This window comes from Peromyscus leucopus, chromosome 8a (genome assembly GCF_004664715.2).
Source record: "Peromyscus leucopus breed LL Stock chromosome 8a, UCI_PerLeu_2.1, whole genome shotgun sequence".
Lineage (NCBI taxonomy): Eukaryota > Metazoa > Chordata > Mammalia > Rodentia > Cricetidae > Peromyscus > Peromyscus leucopus.
Window position 1 is genome coordinate 15,641,187 of NC_051085.1, and position 26,909 is coordinate 15,668,095.

General features: G+C 44.8%; 1 protein-coding gene across 1 annotated transcript in view; it reads left to right on the plus strand.

The window, feature by feature from the left end:
- The window catches only part of Dcbld1 (discoidin, CUB and LCCL domain containing 1), an 82,220-nt gene that overhangs the window by 7,474 nt on the left and 47,837 nt on the right, over nucleotides 1-26,909 (plus strand). Inside the window, exon 2 of the mRNA XM_028894947.2 lies at nucleotides 20,240-20,452. Coding sequence (XP_028750780.1) covers nucleotides 20,240-20,452 — 213 coding nt within the window. The remainder of the gene's footprint in view (nucleotides 1-20,239; nucleotides 20,453-26,909) is intronic.

Consider the following 26,909-nt stretch of genomic DNA (forward strand, 5'->3'; position numbering starts at 1 on the left):
GGTGGAGGACGTGCTGGAAGAGTCTCTGGATCCACGAGTCCAAGCCTGATTATTTTTTACCACTACAGAGTTTGGCAGATAACGGCTCCAGATGACTATTTCCTGAGTCAGCGCCTGGCAGGGGAAGGTACTCTGCCTCAGCTGAGGTTTGGAAGCAAGAGGGGAAAGGTCAAATTCACAAGGGTATCTTCAGGAGCATCTGTAGATAGGACTGTTGAACGGCCTTAGAAAACACTACTGTGTGCCAGCTCTCCATCCCATCCTTAAAGGAGGAAGATTGACTCTCCATCCCATCCTTAAAAGAGGAAGATTGACTTTGGCTTGCGGGTTTAAAGGTTTCAGCCTAAGGTTAATCCACTGGGTTGCTCCTAGACTGCTAGCTTGGGAGACCTGCTCGCCTCAAACCTTACTTAATAAAGTTCCTGTCATTTCCAGTAGGTTGTTAACCTATGAATTCACCCATGGATTCATCCATGGGTGAGGGCAGAGCCCTCCTCTCAGCCCACCTCCAATCCTCCTGCACTGGGACCAAGCCTTCCACAACCAGCTCTGATAGACATTGCAGATCCATGCCACAACGACCATGTCTGTGTTCAAGAAAATAGCAAATGTCAACTTGGCCATTCTGAGGTTTGAGAGACCTCCTTTAGGCAGGCGGCAGCAGGAGAGATGCTGTGAATTAGGCTCTTGCACCCTGGGAATGGGGGGTGGGGCGAGCTGGTGGCTCCACTGAGATCCACCGATGTGTGCACATTGAGGGCAGCTCTCCTCTTTTCCCTCAGGTCATCTGAGGGTAATAACTAGGCATTGGTGACATTAGCACTGAGGTAAGCCATGTCATGGACATGCATTGTCCAGTGTGTGTGTTTTGTTAAATATTAGATAGAAACAAAATGAGAATACATTGAGCTATATGTAGGAATATATATATAAGCTATGAAGAACCCTAAAATTTATACAGTCCATCATTTTTTCCCCTCAGAGCCCCACCCCCACCCCCCATGTATCTCAGGCTGGCCTTGTGTTGTCATGGAGCCGTGGGTGATCTTAACTCCCGATCTTCTTTCTTCCACCTCAGTGTCGGGATTACAGACGTATGTCTCCAGGCTGGTCCTTTTTGTTATTTTGAAACAGGGTCTGGGACTAGAGAGACAGCTCAGAGGTTAAAAGCACTGGCTGCTCTTCCAGAGAGAGGTCCCGAGTTCAGTTCCCAGCACACACGGTGGCTCACAGCCATCTGTAATGAGATCTGGTGCCCTGTTCTGGTAGGCAGGCAGAACACTGTGTACATGATGATGGATGGATGGATGGATGGATGGATGGATAAACAAATAAACGAGTCTTTCAAAAAGGAAGGGGGGCAGTCTGCTAGCCCTTGTTGACCTTGAACTTGAAGTGGTTTTTCCATTTCCTCAGTGCTGGGATTATAGGTGTGTACCATTACCATCTCCTAGGTTCTGATTTAACTTTTTTTTTTTTTTAAATCTAACTCATTGATTTTGAGAACTGTTAAAGGAACTGAGATGTAGCAAGATGGAGTCCTTTATCCTGGGTGTATGCCCTTTGTGTATGTAAAGTAGGACATGGGGACGTGGTTTCCAATCCAAATGCCTTCATGTGGTCCCCACTCACACAAGGAAACCATTGTGCGCTCCTGTCCAGGGGAGAACTGCTTAAAGAAATTTTGCAGGAACATGATGCCAGAGGGTAATTTATGCAACCAAGCTTTAAATGAACAGTCTTTGTTTTCTCTTAGGGGTAATCACACTTGACTCTTGGAAATCCTAATTAATAGCGAACCATTTGCCTCTATGACACTGTGATAAATTCAAAGTTCAGAATACACAAAGGCCTCGCAGTTTCCAGGACTGTGGAATGATAGGAGTGTTGTAAGGCTTATTTTCCCCCTCTGGCCGTGTGCTTCATACCATATTAGAGCCTTTCTCTCTGCCTACTGAGATTCCTTATTTTCTGGTCAGGCAACATTGATTGCTTTCTCTATACACATTATGTATGTCTGTGCTCAAACATTCTTACCCTTTTTCTTGGTGTATTTTCCACAGTTGACTCAAGTAATCCACAAGTTGACACTCATGGGTAGCACCGTGGCACTCTAACTTAGGTCCTGGAGTTTATGCTTTGCTGACTTCCACATCACATCCAGAGTGAAAGTGAGTATTAGCAACTTGGCAATACTGGGGCTCCAATTTTAGGAGGAGCTGTTGAGGCTAAAGCTACCCCAGACTGGGAATTCGAGCACTTTTCACTTTTAAAAGCTTCATTTCAATATCCCCATTCATCTGGAGTGCTCTTTTCCATCTCTTCATCTTGCCAGGGCCGGCGGCATAATTATTCCAAAGAGCTTTTAGAAATGTAACATTTCCAGATCCTGAGTTTTTATCAAATTCTCCAGGTGATTGTTGGGGCTGAGGCTGGAGGAGCCGCACTTTACCCCCCCAAGCCTGCCGTTTCCCAGCGTCTTTCAGGAACCACATGATTGGCAGCAAAGTGAAGGACCCCTGTTGGAGGTGAAATAACACCCCAGTAGACTTATTTCCTGAATAATCTAGTAAAGAGTGCTTGAATAATTAAAAAGGAAGGGTAATGATTTCTTATGTCATTTTTATAAGAAATCCTGAATTAAACATGACTATTTCCTCCAGTTTTTGTGCGTTTGAGCTAGAGTCTCAGAGTGTCGCCCAGGCTGAGTGTAGAACTTAATATGTAACTTACTTAGTATAGCCTAAGCCTCCCCAGTGCCTAGATGCCGGGTGTGGGCTCCCAAGCCTGGCTCCTCATGTTAATGACAAAAGGTGACGTGGACGTCAGTGCCTCCGTCTCTGCCTCCAGCTCCTCACGTTTATTTCAGGCAGCTTAGGCCAAGGTGGCTGCCGGGTACGGTGATTCTGTTCGGTGGTCTGTGGGGTCAAACTAGGTTCATACCCCGTCGGCCACACGGGCTGAGTGATCCTGCCCGGAGCTGTAGCTACTTCACCACACACCTTCACACACCTAACGGAAGGGATGTGTGGGAAAGAGGGAATCGGGGACTTCGCCTGTGCTTTGTTGGAGTGTGTGCTTGGATATTTGAGGTGTGTGTGTGTGTGTGTGTGTGTGTGTGTGTGTGTGAAGTGAACCATCATTGTCTATCAAATAGGATTGTCACAAAGTTTAAAATGACATATAATGTAGAGTCCTTAAAATATCCTGCCTGTTACCTTGTAGAGTAAGCACATGGTAAGTAAATGCTGGTTTTTGGTAAGAACCCCTGCATAATTCTTTTTGTGACCCCCTGCCCCATTTCTGTTTTTGGTCTTACTTTTTGTTCTGATTCTGTTGCTGTTTTAAAACTTTCTGTTTATTTATTATTGTTGGGAAGGAGATATGTGGCGATCAGGACAACTTTGTGGAATTGGTTCTCTCCTTCCAACTTTACTTGGGTTCCAGAGTTCAAACTCAGAACATCAGGCTTGCTCAGCAGAGCACCTGTAACCCACTGAGCCATCTCAGGGTCTCATGGAGACTAGGCTGACCTTAAATTTTCTATGTAGCTGACGATGGCCTTGAACTCATAATGTAAGCACTCAGCCTCTGTAATCCAGATTAACTCTGTACTTGGTAATATTTGGATATCTAGACTTCATGGAAAAAGTCATTTGAATGTTGTTGGTGTCTTATTTAACATAGAATCAACATTAGGAAGCATGCATATTCTGGAGCAGTGAGCCAGGGGAAAGTACTGGCTACCAGGTCTAACCAACTGAGTTAATACATCCCTGGGACCGACATGGTGGAAGGACAGAACCAGCTCCCACAGTTTTCCTTTGATCTCTATCCAGAGGCATAATAAAAAAAAAATTTTTAAAAGAAAGCATATTCTAGAAACAGGAAACACACCTCTCCCCATTTACTTATTTATTTACTTATTTTTTGGATATAGGGTCTCTTGTATGTAATGAGACTCATATAATTCCCTGGAACTCACTACATTAGTCAACATCATCTGGGACCTGGAACTCCTGATATTCCTGACTGAAGAGCTGAGATGGTAGATGTGAGTCTCCGTCCACCACACCCATTTATGCAGTGTTGGGGATCAAACCCAGGGCTTCCTGCCTGCTTCACCGTGCCCACTGAGCCACATCTGGCTTATATGCTTGCTTTTATGCTGCCTGCCTGCCTGCTGTTTCTTCTTTTTTATTGTTTTTCAGGCTTTTGAGGCAGGGTCTCGCTTGAGATGTCAGGCTGGCCTTAGACTCTTCAGCTTTCTAAGTTCTGAGTTACAGGCCCCCTTCACCACATCTGGCTAAGATTAATCCTTAATTAGTCTTCAGTTGGAGGTAGAGCAACTTGAACATCAGTGACCTGATAAGTTAGCTGCTGGTTTGCTTTGAGGTCTTTATTCTGAGTGTCTGTGCAATGTGGATAAAAGAGTTGTCTTTGGGGGCTGGTGAGGTAGATGGCTCAGGGATCTTGCAGAGGACTTGAATTCTGTTCCCAGCTTCCACATGGCCACGCACAACTGTCTGTAACTCCAGTTCCAGGAGATTTGATGCCCTCTTCTGGTCTCCCACAGGCACCAGGCACACTGTGGTATACATGCATACACTTGAGCAAAACCTTCGTATACATAAAATAAAAATTAAACATTTTTTAAAAGTCGTTTCAGAGGTTTTTTGCTATACAAAAGTTTTCTTCATATAATTTCATCCATGAAATCAAGAAACTTCTTGCATCTTTTTTTTTTTTTAATTTGGTTAATGCTTCCAAAGACTTGTAACCTAGTAACATCAGTGGGAAAAGCCTTGTTTTTTAATGTCAAATCACATAGTTCAATTTCGGTATCATTTTTAGAACTCTAAAGGCCAAAAGTCCACTTCTCTACACTGGCCCTTTAACCCCAGAAACCCCATTATGGGATCTCTCTGAACATCTCACTGTGAGAGCCTCATCCAGGCAGTCGCCAGTATATTCCACAGAATTCTGGTCCCAGGAGATGCCCAGTGAAGAAAGACTTCCCTGGGAAACACTAGAGGCTACTGTCCCCAATTAGTGCTTCTCTGAGCCCTGTTAGGACATTGACATGGGTGTGGTAAAGCAGGAGGTAGGATTCTGCAAGCTCCTTTGCCACCTCAGTGCTGGGATCACATGTATGTGCTACCATGTGTGCCCAGCTTGAATTCTTCATGTATGACTGTTGCTATGGTTATTTTTGTTTGTTTTGAGATGGGGTCTGGTGCTGTGTAGCTCAATCTGACTTTGAACTCTTTGGAGGTGATGGTATGACCTCCATGTAAATGTCCCAAATACTAGCACCGGAGACAGTAGTGCTTAGGGATATGCTGACCTGGCATTAAGTAGGCATTGGATACCTGCTGGGGAGTGTACTCTAATTTGACTTTCTCAGCAGTTTAAAGCCTTATGCATACATAGCCTCATTTATCTCTACCACACCCTGTTATGGTTGGTAATTTAAAGATGAGGGAAATTGATACCCAGAAGATAAGTGGCTTCTCAACTGAGATCATATAGCCAGTGAGTAATGAATTTGGAGTAAAGTCACCTAATTCAATATCTATAAATTGTTTTAATGGCAGCTGAAAGTATATTTAATTCTTGGGCCAGTGACAGTGGCCCAGTGGGTAAAGGCACTTGCGAGCAAGCCAGACAACCCGAATTAAACCCCTGGAATCCACGTGGTGGAAGGTCAGTTCCCACAGGCTGTCCTCTGACTTCCACACATGTGTTCACAAGCAGAGGAGTAAATGGAATGTTAATTTTTTTTGTTGTTAGTAGTGTTTTTGTTTGAGACTGAGTCTAGTCTGGCCTTGAACTCCACAATGATTCTCCTACTTTAGTCTTCTAAGTGCTGGAATTACTGGCATGTGCCACCATACATGCTCGATTTTTTTTTTTTATTTAAAGATTTATTTTTAATACTTTAGGTGTATTTTTTATATGTCAGTGGAGGGGTACCTGTGGAGGCAGGCGGAGGTGGCAGAGCCTCTGGAACTGGAGTTAAAGGTGCTTGTGAGACACCTGATGTGGGTGCGGGACCAAGCTCAGGTCCTTCAGAAGAGCAGCGAGTGCTCTAGCTGCTGAACTACCCCTCCAGCCCATGCCCACTTTTTAAATCCTTAACATTTTAGTGCCTGTGTGCTTGTGTGGTTAGTTGGTTAAAGACAGGACCTTCTTTATGAAGAGACTGGCCTTGAATTCCAGATCCCACTGGCTCTGCCTCCCGAGTGCTGGGGTTTCAGGTCGTACCATCACTGCCAGCCCTGTGCCTGTTTTAATACTCATGATAATCCTATGACGTGGGTACCATCCTTGTCTCTATACTGTGCCTGAGGACGAGGACACTTAGGTAGGTGTAGGCAATCACTTAAGGCCCCATAGTCAGTGTCAGGCAGGCTTGTGGCAGACTCAGGGTTGTAATCATTGAGCTCTGTCTCCTTTCAAGGATGTGGAAGTAATTAAAGAAGTTAGAAAATGATAGTTGTACTGGGAAGACAAGGGAGAGGAAACCCTGATCAGAAGATCTGAATATATTTTCTTTTTCTTTTCTTTTCTTTTTTCTATTATCAGCTTGATACAGTATAAATTCTTATCCTAATAGTGAAATGTTTCTCTGAAGCTTGCCCAGTGATTGAGTAAAACCAAAACTTATTATAAGCCACAGTCATCCTAGGGTCCCCCCTGCTATGTAGTCTCCCTGGTTCTGTGGGTTGCAGTCTGATTGTTCTTTGCTTTATATCTAGTATCCACTTATGAGTGAGTACATACCATGTTTGTCCTTCTGGGTTTGGGTTACCTCACTCAGGAGGATATTTTCTAGTTCCATCCATTTGCCTGCAAATTTCATGCTGTCATTGTTTTTCTCTGCTGAGTAGTACTCCATTGCGTATATGTACCACATTTTCTTAATCCATTCTTCAGTTGGCAGACATCTAGGTTGTTTCCAGGTTCTTACTATTACTGCTGTGAACATAGTTGAGGATGTATCTTTGTGGTATGGTTGAGCATTCCTTGGGTATATGCCCAAGAGTGGTATGGCTGGGTCTTGGTTTTGTTTTTCTAGACAGGGTCTCTCTGTGTAGCTCTGGCTGTCCTGGAACTCATCCTGTATGTAGACGAGGCTGGCCTCGAACTCACAGAGATCCTCCTGCCTCTGCCTCCCTAGTGCTAGTCATGCACCACTACGCCTGGCATGCAATTTCAGTTAAAAATAAATAAATGGAAATGGTAGCTGTACCTCTCAGCATTCTGGTGTTAGTCAGTGCAACTGTGCAAAGTAATTCGGTGTCTTCCCTCGGCATCTCCCCTGGTAAAGGCACTCTCACTGCCTGGCTCTCATTAATAGATGCTATGGACTTAATGACATTGATAAGCTTCTTGGACGTGCTGTATAGAGATACTTTGTAATTTTTTTTCTTGCAAATGTGATTTTCTTTTTACTTACTAATGGCACATTTTAATGTAAATAATTGCCTGTGCATTAAGTTAAATGACCTAAAATGAGATTCGAGATACACATTTGCTTGCCTGTGAAACTGTAAGATATCCGGGGTGTTAGATTATTATCACCTTTATAAACAAAGACAAACATCGCTTTAAAAAAATAATTATAGGCCATCCATAAAGTCTCTCCATCATGACTGCCTGTACGTGAGCGGAACAAGGACAACAGTAAACTTGCTAATGTGGATGGGAAACTGAAGAGGCCTCAACCCCACACAAAGAACTGCAGGCAGCTAAGGAATCCCGAGAGCTGGAGAAATAGTCTTCCCCAAGGAAGAGCAGACCACTCGGTTATCCAAGACCCAGTGGTCAGCCTGGAAAACACACATACAAAGAACATTGTACATACGAAACGCGTTGTGCTTTTGTATTTAGGAATGTATCTATCTATGTGTATAACAACAATAAACAAAAAAGAAGAGTTTGTGGATTTGAAAGAGCAAGGAGGGATATATGGAAGGGTTTGGAAGGAGAAAAGGGAAATGGTGTAATTATATTATAATCTCAAAAAATAAGAGAAATTAAAAAAAAAAAGCAATAGTAGGGCCTGGGAGATGGCTGAGTGGGCAAATGGTGCTTGCTGCCAAGCCTGGCACCCTGAGCTGATCCCTGGGACCCATATAATGATGGATAGAGAGGACCAACTCCGAAGTTTGTCCTCCGACCTCTATACACACACACACCATGGCATGTTCTGTTGCCCCGCCTCCAAACATTCACACATGCACACATAAACACACAGTAATAATAGTTTTAAATTATTTTAAAAGAACTATAGTTGGAGTAAGCTGTGGATATGGTATTTTTTCGTTTAGACAAACTTCTCGTATTCGGAAGGGAGCCGAATAGGAGCGGCGAAGACCACCCACCCCCACAGCACTCGGTGGCCTCTGGAGACCTGAGAGTGACCGAGAGCTAGAGTTGCCACTGGTTTTATTTGTGGCACATTAAAGAATAATAGAGAGTTTGTTTTAAGGGTCCCTTCCTTTGGGTATGGTATACAACTCGAAGCTCTTTAAATATCAGATATGGAGACAACATGGCAGTCGGAAGTCGTTGGTGGTCGTGGAAATAAATGCCTTGCTTGTTTTTTAGATGGTGCACTTCCAGTGAGACTTTCTGTTTGGTACAACTTGGTTCTGATCATTTCTATGGGGGATACTTTGGTTGTTTTTCTCTTTTCATGTCGGGACAGTCTGGTGAAGTGCAGATGGACTCAAGCTCTCTGTGTAACCTAAGGTGCCCGGCGTGCTGGACTACAGGCATATGTCAAAGCTACGGGTTTTGTTGTTCGTTTTATGTGGTCCTGGGGAGAGAACCTAGAGTTTCATGCCTATTAGGCAAATCCTCTGCCTGCTGTGTTCTGTTCCCAGCCTCCTTACTTGGCCTTTCCCCAACCCCCATCTTTTTAATGCATCAAGAAAATAAATTGCTTTGCCTCACAGTTCTGTAGGATGCAAAGTCCAAGACTGGACCTGTGGCAGAAGGTCAGGGAGTCAGAAAATGTGCGCCCTAGAGAGAAGGATGTAGATCTAACTCATCCTGTGTAAGGACACTGTGTTCATTAGCTCCCCATTCTTTTGTTGTTGTTGTTTTTGGAGACAAGGTTTCTCTGTGAAACAGCCCTGGCTGTTCTGGAATACTCTCTGTTCTGGAATAGCCCAGGCTGGTCTCGAACTCACAGAGATCCACCTCTCTCTGCCTTGGATTAAAGGTGTGCACCACCATCATCACCCAGCCCTAGGGACCCTCTCTTAGGCTCATGGCCCTAAGTCATTCATTCCTTCTCACCTCTTACAGTCCCGCCTCTCAGCGGCGGGCACATTAGGATTCTAACTAACATGAGAGAGACCTGCACAACCCTACCATAGCACCCCAGGAGCGGACTGTAGGATTAGCAGAGGGAATCTGTGAGGCCCTGATTTGGGCTTTGACAACTGTTGGTAAAGAATGGGAAGAAGTTGGGCCATGCAGTGACTGACCCCAGGGGACCTTTGCGGCTGGGTTAGCCATATGGAATTGTCCCCAGCTGGAAGCTGGGGGGTCAGGTTTTCCACCCCTGCATCGAGAACTCACTGCATTTGAGTTCACCCTGGAAAGGAGGGTAAGACCTTGATAAGACCGAGGATGTTGTCAGTCAGTGGAGGCACTTCCAAAGGGCTGAGAACTAAGGACTGATGGAGGGCAGCAGTCACAGACGGGACCTTGGCGAAGCCTTTTTTATTTTTTTACTTCACTTGCTTTTAAGCTGAAACAAAATTTTGGCCGCGTCAGATCATTAGCATTGGTTTTTATACGTGGTAAAAATAGGATTGGAAGGGACCATTAAACAGTTTTGAAGAACTTGGTCACATGTTTTCTAGCTGATAGTTGTGATGTCTTTCAATATAGTGATAATAGTACCCATTTCTGCTCAGAAACACTGAAGACTGATTAACTGTTCTGTTTGATGGTCACAACTTCAGATTTGCTTTTCTAATTCTCACATGGCCACTTAAGCCCTTCTGCTTTTTTTTTTTGTTGTTGTTTTTTTGTTTTTCCACTTCTTAATTTTTTTGTTGTTGTTGGTTTTTTTTTTTTTTTTTTTGATTAAGACAGAGTTTCTCTGTGTAGCGCTGGTGTCCTAGAACTAGATCTGTAGACCAGACTGGCATCGAACTCACAGAGATCCGTCTGCCTCTGCCTCCTGAGAGCTGGGATTAAAGGCGTGCACCACCACCATTCAGCTCATTAAAAAAAATTAATTTATATGTTTATTGTTATTGCCAGAGAGGGGTGAGTGGGGGCGTGTCCTGGCATACCTGTAGATATCAGAGGACAACTTTGGAGTACTGTTCTTCCATGTTTACGTGAGTTCTGGGGATTGACCTCAGCTCATCAGACTTTTGTCTCAAGCTCCTGTACCTACTAAGCTGGTGGTTCTCAGCCTTCTTAATTCTGTGACTCTTCAGTGCAGTTTCCCATGCTGTGGTGACCCCCCTTCCCCCCCCCACCTCCCTCAAACATAAAATTATTTTATTGCTACTTCATAACCGTAATTTTGCTCTTGTTATGAATTGTAATGTAAACAACTTTGCTTTCCTATGTATGGTCTTAGGCGACTCCTGTGAAAGGGCCATTCACTCTCAAGGGGTCTCGACCCACATGTTGAGAACCGCTGTGCTAAACCATCCTCCTGTCAGCCTTGCTTCTCCTGGCTGCACACGAAGCCTAGTTGATGCTGGACGACAGCAGTGTGTATGAGAGTATGGCCTGCAGGCCCGCCGTAGAATTAGTGATGCCTTGGGAATCTGGCTGCCTCACCACCAGACAAAGAGCGTGGTGATGACTGCAAGCTTGCCTTTGTGGTTGAAAAGACTGCAGTCATCAAGAGCTCACTTGATCTTAGACATGGGAAGCAGTTTTCTCACGCCCACACTTGGTGATTGTGTGCGTGGAGACCTGTCATAACTTGAATATTCGAACATAATGAACTCGTGTATCTAGAAGTGGTTTCACTCTCCCAGAGTTTCAGAGCCCACTTTCCCAAATTACTGGTTGGAGCTCATTGGTAATGGAGGTTCAGGAGGCAAAACCAGTATGCTGTCCGTGAGGTGCCCATCGATAGAATCAAATGAGCATGGCAATGGGTTACATCTAATGGAAGAATCGGATTGATAAAGTTTTTGGTTTATACCCAGGTGCATACTTGCTGACCTGGGCTGTGGTAAATCCATATGGGTCATAATCAAATAGACTTCTGTTTTTACTCTAGGGAGTAGTACATAATCAGTCTGGAAGTGTGTGTGCAAATAGTCACTGCACATCACCCAAATAATTCTCCTACCAGTATAAACCCACGAAAAGCTTTGTAGGTTTATGTTTGTAGTGTATGTTTATGTGGGTTTGTGCATAGGAATGCATGTGCATGTCCATATGGAAGCCAGAGATCTACGTCACGTCTTCCTCATTGTCCACCTTTTGCAAAGATAAGTAGTTCATTTACTTAATTCTTGACAATTTCGTACATGTTTATTCACCCCATCCTCCCCCCCGTGTGTGTGTGCATGTGTGCGTGTGCGTGTGTGTGTGTGTGTGTGTGTGTGTGTGTGTGTGTGTGTGTGTCCCACTAAGTTTAACTGGGGTAGCTTGCATGAACGTGGGTGTGGGGGTTGTTTACTGTCCCGTAGGTTTTTTTTTTTTACCGGTGGCTATACCACTGAAGAGAAATGATTCCCCGTCCCCTAGCAGCCATCACTTGCCGGTAGCTCCTTACCCAAGAGTGGGGCTTCACAAGTCCCTCCGCTGTCCATACTGGAATGTTGATGGACTCCATCTTGGGCAGATCTTGTGTAGGTCACCACAGCTGTTGTGAGTTCATGTTGACAACACAACGACCATGTCCTGTCCAGAAAACAGCCTCTTGCAGAATTCTCTCCATCCTCCAGCTCTTCCATCCCCCACCTCTGCCCCGCTCCACTATGCTCCCCAAGCCTTGGTGGGGGTGTGGACACAGACGACCCATTTCTGATTGGGCACACAACACACACTTACTCTCAGCACTTTAGCCCCCGCCTACTGTACAGAGAGGCTTCTCTGACCAAGGCTGAAGGCAGCACTAATCTATGGGTAGAAGCACAAACATTTAGAACGAGGTTTGACAAGCTGTCAATTGAACGGAACAGCAATAGTATTCCCCTACCCTCCTACCATTGCTCCGATGGCTTGGACTATGACCTCCCCGTTCATGGGCTTTTGACCAGGTTTACAGTACCAGCCCCCTCACTGTTTGAGACTGGGTCTCTCACTGATCTTGGAGTTCATCCATCCAGCTAGGCGCCAGTTGAGCTGCAGGGATCCATCCACCCAACACTGGGATTGCAGATAAGAGCCACCATACCCAGCTTTTAGTCGGCTGCCAGGGATCTGAACTCAGGTCCTTGTGATCGCACAACAAGCTCTTTATCGACTGAGTTGTCTCCTCAGCCACCAAGTTTTCTTCGTAAGCCTTTCAGTGTTGTAGGTCTGAGTCCATACTAGTATCCCTTCATTCACTTTTTTCCCTGTTCGTGAAGCATGTATCTCATCAAAGGGAGAGAGCTGTTTAAGGAAGTTACTGTTTTCCTTTCCTAGCGGGAGGAACTAGAATAGACTAAATAGAAAGTTTGCTCCTGTAGACAAGGATTTAGGATTCAGCTTATTTAGAAAATAACTCATATCCATCTTCCCCAATAGTCAGTGTTAGAGGCGAAAAGGCCTAGCCACCATTCTTAGTCATAGATAGGGTAGATATTAAGTCCACATTTATGGCTTTGGACTCACAACTTTACTCCCAAGAATTACTCAAGGCTGGGATGCAGCTCAGTTGGCAGCGTGCTTGCCTGGGGTGCACAAAGCCCTGGGTCCATCCAAGTGCCAGCACAAACCAGGTAGAGGGGTGCAAACCTATAATCCCAGCACTGAGAGGTAGAAGCAGGGGGATGAATGTAAGAGCATCCTCAGCTATATAGAGTTTAAGGTTAGTCTAAGATATGTGAGACTCTCAAAAAAAAAAAATGACTTGTTAATATCTCATCCCCTCATGACTGTGAACTCCTTAAAGCAAGAGCAAGAGCTGCATGGTTCCTTGCTGCTGCATGATTTTTTTTTTAAATGACATTTGAACTTACGGGTTTACAGAGAGGTTTTGCTATCTATATGGTTGGCACTAATTGTTACAAAGACTGTTAGGTGAATTTGGTCTTTCTCTGTTACTCTTCTGATGCGGTTACATTCGCATTGAGAAGAGAAGGGTCTGGTGAGGGGGCTCAGCAGGTAGAGGTTGCTGAGCTTGATGATGTGAGTTTGAGCCTTGGATCCCACATGATGGAAGGAGAGAACTCCAAAAGGTATCCTCTGACTTCAGTACCACAGCAACCATGGCATCAATCAATCAATCAATCAATATAAAATAACTTGTAAAAATTTAAGAAGATAAATGTATAATAAACAAGATGAAAATCACTTGGAAACTTATACCACACCTCCATATTATATATTGTACACACACACACACACACACACTCATACACTTTTAAGACAAGGTCTCCTCAAACTCACTACGTTGCCAAGGATGGCCTAGAATTCGTAATCCTTCTGCTTCTACTTCCCGAGTACTGGGATTGCAAGCATGTGCTACCATGCCCAGCTTAACCTTAATATTTTTTAATGCTTATTTATTTTATATATGTGTGGGCATACACACACCACAGTTCTTATGAGGAGGTCAGAGGATAACTTGAGGGAATTGGTTCTCCCAACATGGAACCCAGGTCCTCAGTTTTAGCAGCAGACAGGATTTCTCTGTGTAACAGCTGTCTGGAACAACCTGGCTGTCCTGGAACTCACTCTGTAGACCAGGCTGGCCTTGAACTCACAGAGATCCTCCTGCCTCTGCCTCCCAAATGTTCAGAGGGAAAGCACTCTGTGCACAGATCACTTTGAGAGTTCTAATGGATTAACTTTACAACCTGAATTTTAATTCCTGAGACCCACGTGGGGGAGGGAGAGAACGGACTCCTAAAAATTCTTCTCTGATCACCACACGTGTGCCTCGGCACATGACTACCCACACACATTTCCACAAGTAAATAAATAAATGTAATATGATTTTACTTCTCACTGTATATAACCCTGGCTGGCCGGAACTCTCTTTGTAGACCAGGCTAGCCCCAAACTCACACAGAGCTCCAGCTGCCTCTGCCAACTAGTGCTGGGATTAAAGGTATATGCCACCTACACTCAGCCATAGTAGTTTCCATAAAATATAATGTCCATTTTACTTTTCCCAGAATATGATCCTTCCATCCACATGATACCAGCTCTGTACATAGGCTTTTGTGGCACTGGCGGGCTAGCACCGGCAGTTCTAAGTCTTAAGGGGTGTGTGGTCCTTGTGAACAACCTTGGTGAATGGCACAGCCCTCATTGGGTCTCATGTAGCCCAGGCTGACTCAGGCTTGTGTATCTGTGGCTGGCCTTGAACTCCCAGTCCCATTTTTTTGTAAATTGTTTAAAGAGAATGGTTGGTCATTTTCGAAATGCAGCTGCTGCTCTGGGCAGTCGGCAGAACTTAGCTCTCTCGTGAAGGGACCACCGAGAGATAGATACTCTGTGGTGGATTGGCAGTTTCCGGGCCGGGGACGGGAAGGAAAGATTCTAGTTTAGTCATCCTGTGTTTGGCAGTTGAATTCCAGTTCAAAGGAAGGAAAAGATAAACATTTTGTTGCAGATGCTTTTGAAGAGCGGACAGATCCCCTGCGGCCGCGAGGCTTCCTCCTTCCCTTTCTCCTCTCTCCTTTGAAGTCAGGCAGGTGGCTCCAGCTCTCTCTGCCTGGGAGATCGACCCCAACACTTCTGTGGAATTTAATCATAAAGTTTTGATTTTATTGGTTTCCTTAAACATTGGCTCGATTACATTTCTGTTTCACCAGGCTGGCGACTGAGCTCAGAGCCTTGAGACAAGCATGGGCTGGCGACTGAGCTCAGAGCCTTGAGACAAGCACGTTACCACTGAGCTACATCCCTTCCCATTTTTATCAGTTTCCGCTGTGCACGCTTTCCAGCGAGTCGGGACAGCCCTCTCCCTTCACCCTGCCTCTCCTCGTTTGCGTTCAGTGTTTTAAGACAAATCTCAGACCGCTTGCCACTTCAGCCCTGCCTAAGTCGGTGGGTGCCTGTATAAATGCTACTTTTTCTTCCTTTTATTTACTCTTTCCTTTCTTGGACAGGGTTTCATGTAGCCCATGATGACCTTGGATTTACTTTGTAGCTGAGAATGATTTGAGTTTCTGATCCTCTTTGCCTCTACCTCCCAAGTGTTGGAAGACAGATGTGTGTCCCCATCCCTGATTTTAGGGTGCTGAAGGTGGGATTCAGGGCTTCCCTCATGCTCTGGAAGCTATCGACTGTGCTGCAATCCATAGGCCCTTATGTAACTTCATTACCACATCATAGCTCATAAAATTAGTTAGCGATTTCTTGATATTACTCTAACAAGGGTGTTTTTCCAAGACTTATTTCGTGTGTGTGTGTATGTGTGTGTGTGTGTGTGTGTGTGTGTGTGTGTATGCATTGGATGCAGGTTCCTCCAGACTCAGAAGAGGGAGTCTGATCCCCTGGAGCTGGAATTACAAGTGATTGCAAACTGACGTGGGTGTTGGGAACTGAACTCAGGTCCTCTGAAAGGACATAAAGCCATTTTAATCACTGAACTTCTTCTGCAGCCCCAACAGTGATGCTTTTAAAGGGTTTTATAAGGTTAATGTTTCAAGTGGGAGTCACAGACTTTTTAATCTGCCTTCTTTTCTTTCATTTTCTCTTCTTTTCTTTTCTCTGAGACTGTAACTCAAGCCGGCTTCGTGGTCCTCCTCCAATCCCACAGCCAACTAGGTTACTTACCAGTGCCTGGATAAACTGATAGATTTTTGTTTGTTTGTTTGAAGATAGGGTTTCTCTGGTAAGAGCTCTGATTGACCAGGCTGGCCTTGAACTCACAGAGTTCCGCCTGCCTCTGCCTTCTGAGTGCTGGGATTAAAGGCGTGCACCATCACTGCCTGGAAAATTGATAGATTTGTAAGCAGCTCTGCCTTCTTGTCTGTGACTCAGGAAGAGGTTCCAGCAGCGAGGGTCAGGATGAAGCTGTGGGACGCCTGACTTTTTTCCTGTATGTTTGCAGGCAGTAGTGTCTCATTTGGCACATGATGCTGTCTGTCGCCATTTTTGTCTCATAGTTTTCCGTTTTGAGGCTCAGTCATTTGAAGTCAGCAAAACTGTAGAAAGACAGTGGATGAATTTGCTGACTCAATACAGATAAGGTGATAGCAGCATTTGCCGCCGAAAATCCTACAGCCCACTTTCAGAAGCGGGAGAAAGAGTGCAGCCTCCCCTGAGCCTTACTGGCATTTTAGTGAATCCACACTGCTTGTGCAGTGCAGATTTTCATCCTGAGAATGGGAAGAGAAATCTTCCCAAGGAGGCTCAGGTCCCTCTACTTAGCAACGATGGGAATGTCTGGGGCAAATCTGCCCATTTGCAGCACCACTGGGTGACAAAGTTCCCCTCTGGCTTAAAAGCATTAAAGACTGGAAAGGAATAAAATGGGGGCTTTGAATGAAAATGTTGCCCTGGGGTTTCTCATTGTCAAATCATCACCACTCTTTTTTATTTTAATGTGGAATGCCATTTATTGACGGAGGGGGGAGGTCTTAAATACAGGCTTACAGCACAATGGGAGAACCCCGGAGGGCAGATGTTTTACAATCTTGCATCTAAGCTGTTAATGCCCATTATGCAGGATACACAGACAAAGAACTTCCCTTAAGCATTCAGGAGGGTGGAACCCGCAGAGAATTAGCATAGGGAGGATATCAAGGTCAAGGTCAGCAAGCAAGGCAACAGTTACCCAAAACGGGGGCCAGGGCCCTACAGCCCCCTCTTTTATGAGCTTCTGACTTAGGTTGCGTGAGACGTCAGCAGGTCACCTTACCCGTCATGGAGAGGCCTGCCCAGACCACACAGGCGCTCTGTCTTAGGTTGTCATCACTACTCTCTAAAAGATGAAACATTTTTAACATAATAATCATGTTGAGGTTGATTCATACAATTGCTCCTTGTTTTATTTTTAAGTAACTTTAAATAGGGTCTGACGATATAGCCCTGGTAGGCCTAGAGTTAATTGTGTAGACAAGGTTGATCTTGAATTTGCATCCATCTTCCTGCCTCTGCCTCTGTAGTGTGGAGGTGATAGGTATGAGCCATACCCAGCTTGTTCCTCATTTTATATTAGTGTGTTTTGTTTTGTTTGCAGTGGGGTATTACTGCATAGCTCAGGCTGGCTTTGAACTCCTGGTCTTCTGCCTTAGCTTCCAGGATGCCAAGCTTCATGCACCACCATGCCCACCAGTTCTATGTTCCTAAATTCTTTTTTCTTAAAAACTTGCTGTTATGTGTGAATAAAGTACCTCCTTTTTGTGTGTGCGTGTGTGTGTGTGTGTGTGTGTGTGTGTGTGTGTGTGTGTGTGAGACAACTTTGAAGAATCAATTCTCTTCTTCCGCCATGGCATCTGAGGGTAAGCTCAGGTCCTTCAGCTTGCTTGGCCCTTTACACAAAGCCTTCTTAGCAGCCCTATGTTATCTTGGAACATCTTTACATCCTCTTGTTAGAGAAGAATTGTGCAGACTGAAAAAGAACACATTCAAATGGCCAGCAGCAACACAGCTTCTTGGTGGCTGTGAGGTTTAGTTGACTGTGGAGTGGGTTGTTATGTGTGGTTGTTTGTTTTCACACTTGTTAACCCCGGGTTGTTTTTTTTCTGGATGTTCAAAATCAACCCACAATGGTAGGACAAGGAATAAAAATGAATAACAGAGATCCAGGGTGCTTACCTCCTTTAAAAGGACAGGAATCATTTCTCTAGACCTGTGAGAGTATCTGCTCATGTGATTGACATGACTTCTAGTTTTCTGGAGAAATCATACATTTAGTTTTCTGTTAAAACCTTTGAAAGCGGACAAATAATTCAAAGTCCTATTTACTGAATCAGCCTTAGCCTTCCGGTCACTTGGACTCAAAACATCCAGTACTTTGTCTCTGCGTGGCTTTCCTAGGTAGCTGTGTAAGCCCCTTCTTGCTTCCCGCTCTCAGCCGTCCTCTGTCGGCTTCTTCCCTCCGTCTTCGAGCAGGATCCAGCTAGGTTAATCTTCTTTTTCTGATAACTGTTTTGTTTGTTTGTTTCTGTGTTTTGAGGCAGGGTCATAATGTATAGCCCACACTGTATTTGAACTCACTGTGTAGCTCAGGTTGGCCTTGAGTTCATGGTCCTCCAGCCTCAGCATCCTGAGTGCTAGGATTTAAGGTGTGCTTTACCACACATTGTTTCTCATATTCTTTCATTGTTTCCATACTCAGGAAGTTCTGTACCCACCAACTTCTCTGCCTAAATCTCAAGGTTTCAGTGGTGTTTTTAATCATCACAGTCTGACATTTTCCTGTAGCACCGCCTCACCTGTTGTTCCACCAAGACCGACCTGCTTCCGGTCAAGCCCTCCTTCCGGTCAAGCCCTTCTTCCTGTCAAGCTCTCCTCCTGGCCCTCAGCATTGGCTGCTGATATGGCATGGGTTCTGGAGTTATGCAGCACTTTTAAAGTGTCTTTCCTCTGTTAATCATTTGGGGTAGAAACTGCAGAGTAGGCAGGAAAGATCTAGAGTAAAGGAAGAATTTGGGTGAACCCTGCTCGATGGGGAAAGGCCTGGGAATGAAGAGCCATCCAGATTCCAGTGGAGCTTTCTCCCCGGCAGAGAGCCACGGCATGGAGACTCTTTGGTTTTACCACCTCAGAGAATTCCTACAGATTCCTTACAGATTTCCTCCTTCCAGCTGCCAGAGATTCTTCCTTTCTTCATTTGTTTGGGTCTTTGCTTTGTTTAATTTGGTGTTGGAGAGTGAATCCGTTTCATGTAAGTTAGGCAAGCTCTACCCACCGAGCTCTGGTTGTTGATGCTCTCCCGCACCAACCTCAGCTGATGTGTGGCCCAAATGCAGTGTCATTCATTCGCCTTGCAGCTGGCTTGGTTCACGTGCTGTTAGATACGTGTGTCCTGTCATTCATTTGGTTACTCATCAGCTGGCCCAATCTGTTGTTTAATTGGTGGACTTCACTATTCAAAATAATCTAAAGTAACTTCTTGTTTTAGCAAGTTACTCATAAAATTCGTGAAAATGCATTCTCTTTCCTTTCTCCTTCATGTTCCTTTTTTAAGCATTGTGTTTAGGCTTCTTGATACAGCACATATCACCTAGAATGGTGGTTCTCAACCTGCGGTCATGACCTTTTGGGGGTCCCATGTCAGATATCCTGCATGTCAGATGTTTACATTATGATTCATAACAGTAGCAAAATTACAGTTATGAAGTAGTCACGGAAATACTTTAATGATTGGCGGCCAGCACAACAAGAGGAACTGTATTAAAGGGTCACAGCATTAGGGAAATTGAGAATGACTGATTTAGAATTACAGTTGTTAATGAGAGACCCAAGTTCTGTAAAGCGGCCCTTGCTGGTTTTGTATGATTCCCCAGTAGTTAATACCATGTCTAGCTTATTCTGAGCACTCCACACAGTAAAACCTTGATGTTTTCTGATACCCTGAGTCTATGAGAAATCTCAGGATCTGTGACTGTCGCAGTAATTGAGACATAAATATGGAATGGTTGTTAAGCTAAGAGATTTGTACCTAAACAGAATCCTGTCTGCATTAGTCTACGTTCTAATGGAGCGTCTCGTATGCATTATTTCACTCAGCAGGACCACTCTGAAGTAAGTTATAAATTACTCTTCATGGGCTTTAGGGTGGCTTGACAAATGTGTGACAAGAGGCCAAGGCCTTTTGAGCGAGTTTAGATGGGCAGATAGGTGGATGACCAGGAAAACAAATGGCGTGTTTCCTCAGGGCTGCGCATTCCAATTCAGAGTACGAAACACCCAACCCTCCACGTTCAGTATGTGAACCTGGGAACCAAAGATGAAGCAACTTTAAATGAGATGCAGCTGCATAATTCATTTTCAGTCTTCGTTCCTTAGCCCTTCCTTCTCTCAGGAAAAAACAAAAAAGAAACACTTGACTTGGAGAGTGGAGAAGACTCTTGATCTCAGTAGGAATCGATTGCACTCAATTCTTCTATTCTTTCTTCTTTACCAGGTGATGGCTGTGGGCACATAGTGACCTCTCAGGACAGTGGCACAATGACATCTAAGAATTATCCAGGGACTTATCCAAATCACACCGTGTGTGAAAAGATCATCAGAGTCCCGAAGGGGAAGAGGCTCATTCTGAGGTTGGGAGATTTGAACATTGAGTCCAAGACCTGCGCTTCCGACTATCTTCTCTTCACCAGTCCAACAGACCAGTATGGTAAGGAAGGAGGTGTGGGTTCCGCGAGTGTGGAGGAATGGAGCTGAGAGACCAGTATGGTAAGGAGGAGGGTGAGGGTCGGGTGTGGGGAATGGAGCTGAGAGAAGTATGGTAAGGAGGGGTGGGGTTCGTGAGTGTGGAAGAATGGAGCTGAGAGACCAGTATGGTAAGGAAGGAGGTGTGGGGGTTCCGTGAGTGTGGAGGAATGGAGCTGATAGAAAGGCTCGCGGTCTGTTGGTGAGCAGCACAGCCCGGCGGGAGGGGAAGCAAAACTTGCTGTGTGTAAACTCTCTGCAGGGTAACGTAGATCCACCTGCTTCATAAACTGGAACAGTATGGGAAATATTAAATGTCTGCCCCGTGTGTCTCAGAAGATTGGTTTGAATGTCTGTCTTGCTGGAAACCGAATCGGAAGTATGGCATTTGGCCGACACATACATTCATTTATTTGTCCATTACTTACTGAGTAGTGACTGTGATTCAAATGTTCTATGAAGAACTGAGTTATAGTCAGTGAACAAACAAAATTCCTCTCATGGAGATTACCCCTGGAGAAAAGACAACTGCGTTTATAACATGACAGGTGGTGAGTAAGAAAAAGGAAGAATCTTACAGCGGGGGAGAGCCTGTTTTCTGATAATTCTTTCAGTGGTGTGGTCAGGCAGGCCCTTCCCGTATGGGAACACTAGAGCAGAGACAGGTGAACTGAGGGAAGGGACTCTCAGGTAAGAACGAAGTCAGAAGGGACAACAGTGTTAAGGGAATTTTCCCAGTGACCTTTGAAATTCACTTTCTTGTGCTATGAGTACTCTGTTTATGCCTGAGATAATCGAGATAATCGTCCGTGGTGGTTAATATCAACGGTCAACTTGACAGACTGTAGAATCTTACCTTGCTGACAACTTTCTGGGCATGAAAATTCCTTGAGGTGGGAAGACTCACCCAAACTACACACTGAATAAAGAAAAGAAGCCAGAGCATCGGGGTACTGTCTGCTTCTGGACTGTGGGTGCCATGTGACCCGCTGCCTCCCACTTCTGCGGTCAGATTTCCCTTGAACTGTGGGCCAGAAGAAACCCTTTCTCCTTTAAGTACTAAAAACAAACTCTTGACCAAATCTGTCATCTACATCTTTAGATTCTTAAGTTTTTTTGAAACAAGGTTTCTCTGCGTAACAGTCTTGGCTGTCCTGGAACTCACTCTGTAGACCAGGCTGGCCTTGAACTCACAGAGATCCACCTGCCTCTGCCTCCTGAGTGCTGGGATTAAAGTCATGTGCCACCACCACCCGGCTGGATTCTTGACTTTTTTTGAGACAGGGTCTCATGTAGTCCAGGCTTGTCTTGAACTCACTGTAGCCAAGAGTGATGCATCTATTTCTATAGCAATGGAGCACTGGGATTATAAGCATGAACTGACACGCCCAGGTTATTTGGTGCTAGGGATCAACCTGGGTCTTCATGCATGCTGGGTAAGCATGCTACCAAATGAGCTATATCTCCAGCCCTTGCTTCTTGAGTTTTTTAAGAAGTGGATTCTTTACTAGGAAATGGGTACTGAATTGTGATTTGTTATAGTGATAAAAGATAATTATTCCTCTTTAAAGTTTTTCTTTATAAAGTTGTGTTCATCTTTTACAAACAGGATTTATGTTCTTAGAAATGAGCATATTTGGTGTATGTTGGACACAAGTAGCCATTACACACAATTTCTAGAATGCCCACATGCATTCTTGGGTAAATTATTAATTCCTTAGTCTACAGATCCAGGGAGCCACCCTGAGATTTGGTAGCGACATCAGGACTACATAATTGGATCGTTAAGGGCTGAGAGAAGAATCTGGTTCTATTTTTTGTGGCTCCAGGACCCACATTTCCTCCCATCATCTAAACCGTTGGTCTTCAACCTTCCTAACACTGTGACCCTTTAATACAGCTCCTCGTGTTGTGCTGACCCCCCAACCATAAAATTATTTAGTTGCTGCTTCATAACTGTAATTTTGCTACTGTTACGAATAACAAGTAAATATCTGTGTTTTCTGATTGTCTTAGGTGACCCCTGTGAAGGGTCATTCAACCCCATTGGGTTGGGACTCACAGGTTGAAAACTGGTGATGTAAACAAAGCCTGTGAGTGGGGAGGGGGAGTTGGGGGTAGGGCAGCCCAGGTTTGTAATCCCAGCACGTGGGAGGTAGAGGCAGGAAGATCAGGAGTTCATGGCCATCCTCTGATACATACTCAGTTCAGGGCTTCCTTGTGCTGCACGAACCCTGTCTTCTTGGCTAGACCAGCCCATTATTATGCTATGCAGCAATTTTATCTAAAACACACGGAAAAGTAGTAATTTAGTTGGTGATGTTAAGACAACATGTTTAATGATGTTCAGAGCTCTTCTTTTGTGGCTGCTTTAAAGATTTCCTTTGATGAAAACCACTAGCCAAGCATATGCTTTAACTGAGTTAAAATAGACCCTGGGTCAGTTTGAACCTCCCCTAGGAATGCAGAAAGACAGGCAGAAGCACTCTGTCCTCCTGGAACCTGAGCTTAGGCAGGGGCCAGCTCTGTGTCCCGTTGCCCCGCCCCTGGGAAGATGCAGGGCATCTGCAGTGCTGTGGCCACAGGGTCCCAGGGACCCATAGCTGTATTAGAGAATACTCTCTGAAGTGCACCTGGGAGGGAATCACATGTTCTGGAATGACTCCTGCAGTTCTAACAGTTTCATATGTGACTAAAATAGCTGGGTCTTTTGGTTCAAACAGTTCAGTCCTTTTCATTGACCAACTAATTGTTAAAACCCACTGGTAAGGGACATTAAGACTTAAATTTGTTGTGTAGGATTAATGTTTTGAAAAAGAATAACATTTTCTAGCATGAGTGTTGGCAAACTATGCCAAGAGTCTGCATTCTTTGAATGTGCTCACATTAGCTGTTGTGAATATGCCCAAATTGTACAGGTTTTATTACTGGCAGTTAACTTTTAATGGTTCATATACTTGGTTCATATACATTTTTAACATTCTTGAGGGGGTTGAGGAGGTGGTTCCATGGGTAAATTAATTGCTGCACAAGCATGAAGGCCCAAGTTTGGAACCCCAGAACTCATGTAAAAGGCAGGCATGGAGGCAAGTACCTATAAGCCCAGCATGGTGGAGGCAGGCAGGTCCTGGGAGCCTGATGGCCACCCAGTATAACTCAAACAGGTTCAATAAAAGACCCTGTTTCAAAGGAAGGTGGAAACGTGGTCAAGGAAAGACATCTTAGCATCAACCTCTGGCTTCTACACCCCCACCTCCCACACACTCAGGAATGCAACACACACGCACGCACGCACGCACGCACGCACGCACGCACACACGTTCTTGGCACCAAGATGAACTAACTGTCAATAAGTGGGAATGCACCACTCCATCTCATAGGAATTAGGTAGATACACACTGGAGATTGTTGGTATTCAAAAGCCTTTGTAGGGAAGATGGAGTGGGAATTGATTGTTGTGTGTTAGGACACGGCTGATCCTCCAGTGCAGTTAGAAGATACCGTCCGAGTTTGGGTTTCTATTACTGTGATGAAACACTATGATCAAAAGCAGCTTGGGGAGGAAAAGTTTTATTTCAGCTTACAACTCTCAAGTCACATTCCCTGAAGGCAGGAATTAAAGCAGAGAGGCCATGAAGGAATGCTTGCTCTCCAGGATTTGCTCAGCCTGCTATTTTTTACAGCCCAGGACCACCTGCCCAGGTGTGGCACCATCTACCTACAATGGGCTGGGGCCTCTCACATCAGTCATTAATCCAGAAAAACTCCAGACTTCCCTACAGGCCAGTCTCAGTTTCTCTCAATATTCTTGTCTTCCGAACTCCCTAAGCCATGAAGACTCAACAGCTTTTCCAACCCACTGTTCTGAAGTTCTTCCACCGTCTTCCCCAAAACATGGTCGGGTCTGTCACAGCAATACCCCATGAACCTTGTACCAATTACTGTCTTAGAGTTTCTATTGATGTGATTTTTAAAAAAAAAAAAAAAAAAAAGACTGGAAGCAACTTATGAAAGAAAGGGTTTATTTCAACTTACAACTCTCAGGTCACACTCTATCACTCAGGGAAGGCAGGGCAAGAACTCAAGCCAGGAACTGACTTGCTCCCTATGGCTTGCTCAGCTTGCGCTCTTACACACAACAGGACCACCTGCCCAAATGTGGCACCATTTACGATGGACTGGGCCCTTACACATCAACCATTGTGTGTGGCTGAGTTAAGAAACTGACCCTGCTAAAGGCTTTTGAAGTAGTGAAAAAAATTGGAACAGCTGATTAAGCCAGGTGTGGTGGCATGCACATTTAATCCCAGCACTCAGAGGCAGAGACAGGGCAGAGTCCTGTGAGTCAGAAGCCAACCTGGTCTTCATAACTAGTTCCAGTCCAGCCAGAGACCCTGTCTGAAGAGGAAGGAAGGAAAGAATGTTGGATGATGTTCAGGATCAGAAAGCGTTTAGCTGCCGTGGCTCCCGGGTCTCCTGTAATCAAGGATTGTTTCTCAGCCTGTCTTTGTCTTGTGTGCTACCCAGTTATTTTGTACAGTGACTGTCAGCTTAGCTTGCTTTGATGTCCCTTGTGATTGAATTCAGATGCTGCATTTTTAACCCGCATAAGATCATCCCTGTCTGTCTGTACTGAGACAGGGTCTCACTGTAACTCAAGCTAGACCGGAACTTAACTGTAGCCCAAGCTGGTTTTGAACTCAGCTCACAGCAACCCCATCACCTCGGCCTCCCCAGTGTTTGAGTACATTCAAGACCCACCACGCCAGGCATAGTGCTACTTCCGAAAGGAATCTTTAGCTCAGCATGGTGACACATGCTCTTAATCCTAGAGCTTGGGAAGCGGAGGCAGAAAGATCAGAGTTGGAGGTCATCCTCAACTGCAAAGGGAGTGTGAGGCCAGGCTGGACTGTAAAACTCAGTCTCAGAAAGCAAGTGACTAGAAACTAAACCAATATGAATGGATAGACTGTAACTTTCCATTACCAGAATCTGTGAGTGGCACATGCTTTCACAATGTGAAGTACGATGTCAGCATCACCTTTCTTTGCCTCCCTTTTCAATGTCTTCTCCAGTGGGGTTTTTTTTGTCCCTCAAAACTGTACCGTTTCTAGGCTATTTCAAGCAAAGTTTCTTCCAAATAACCATTTTGTTGTTATTCAAATAGAACAGTATAGAATGAGACATTGACGAAAAACATCTGATATTTATTATGTCTATAAAATAGCAGAAACTCTATTCATTTCGGGGGATGATGAATACATTTAAATGGAGGCATACAGGTCGAGTGAGCATCCCAATCAAAATTCGTATCACAAATTGTTCAGTTTGGGAACTTCTTGTTCCCTGTCAGGACACAGAAGGACGGGATAAGATGGGATGGGGAGATGGCTCAGCAGGTGTAAACAGTGTGCCATCAGAGCCTGAGGACCAGAGTTCAGATCCCCAGAACCCATGTAAGGCTAGGTGAGTGTGTGACGGCCCATTCATAATCCCCAATGCAGGAGGCAGGGTTGAGGGAGCCCCAGGAGCAGATTGGCTAACTAGAGCAGCTGCATCTGTAAGATGTGTGAGAGACTGACTCAGCAGATAGGGTGGAGAGCAGCCAGGGGGGACTCTCAGCATCTGCCTTGGGCACCCGTGTGCACTTGCGCACGTGTGCACAAATAAATGAATAAAAGATTGGAAAACATTGTGGATTTCAGAGCACGTTAGGTTCTAGGTTTGACGTGAGGCATGCGAGGCTGATAAACATCTATACAAATACCAGGATGCAAAAGCCTTCCCACCATCAGACACTTAGTCCCAAGCACTTAAGATAAGGGACAGTTAACCTGTATTTCTTCTGGGAAAACTTCCTGACCCCACCACCACCACCACCTCCTTTCAACCCCAGCGTTTTCTAGGCCACCTAAGAGTATCTAGTTAAATACTGTCATAATATTTTAAAAATGGTTGTATTCTGTGCAGGGCGTGGTAGCACATGCCTTTAATGCTAACACTTGGGAGGGGAAAGGCAGGCTGATCTCTGAATTCAAGGACAGCCAGGGCTATACAGAAACCCTGTCTGAAAACTAAAATAAATAAGTAAGTAAATAAATATCATAGTGTTCTGTCATCTGCAGAAACATGGTAGTGTGGAATTCAGGCTTCTTACTCTCTGAAATTCTAGCGTAGTCGTATCCCTTAACTCCACCCCAACCCCCGATACATACGTGTTCTCCCTAAATGCATCATGTTAGATTCTGAAGCAGCATACAGAGAAAGCAGAAATCGATTAGAGTTGGACCTTCAACAGACAAGACTTGCTTCTTATTAGCACATGTAGTAGGGGGGGGGTGCAGGTGAGGAGGCTCCCGGAAACCGAGGTGTCTGCCAGGATAAAAAGCTGGCTGTGGCCCTTTGTAGGGGCAGGGTGAGGG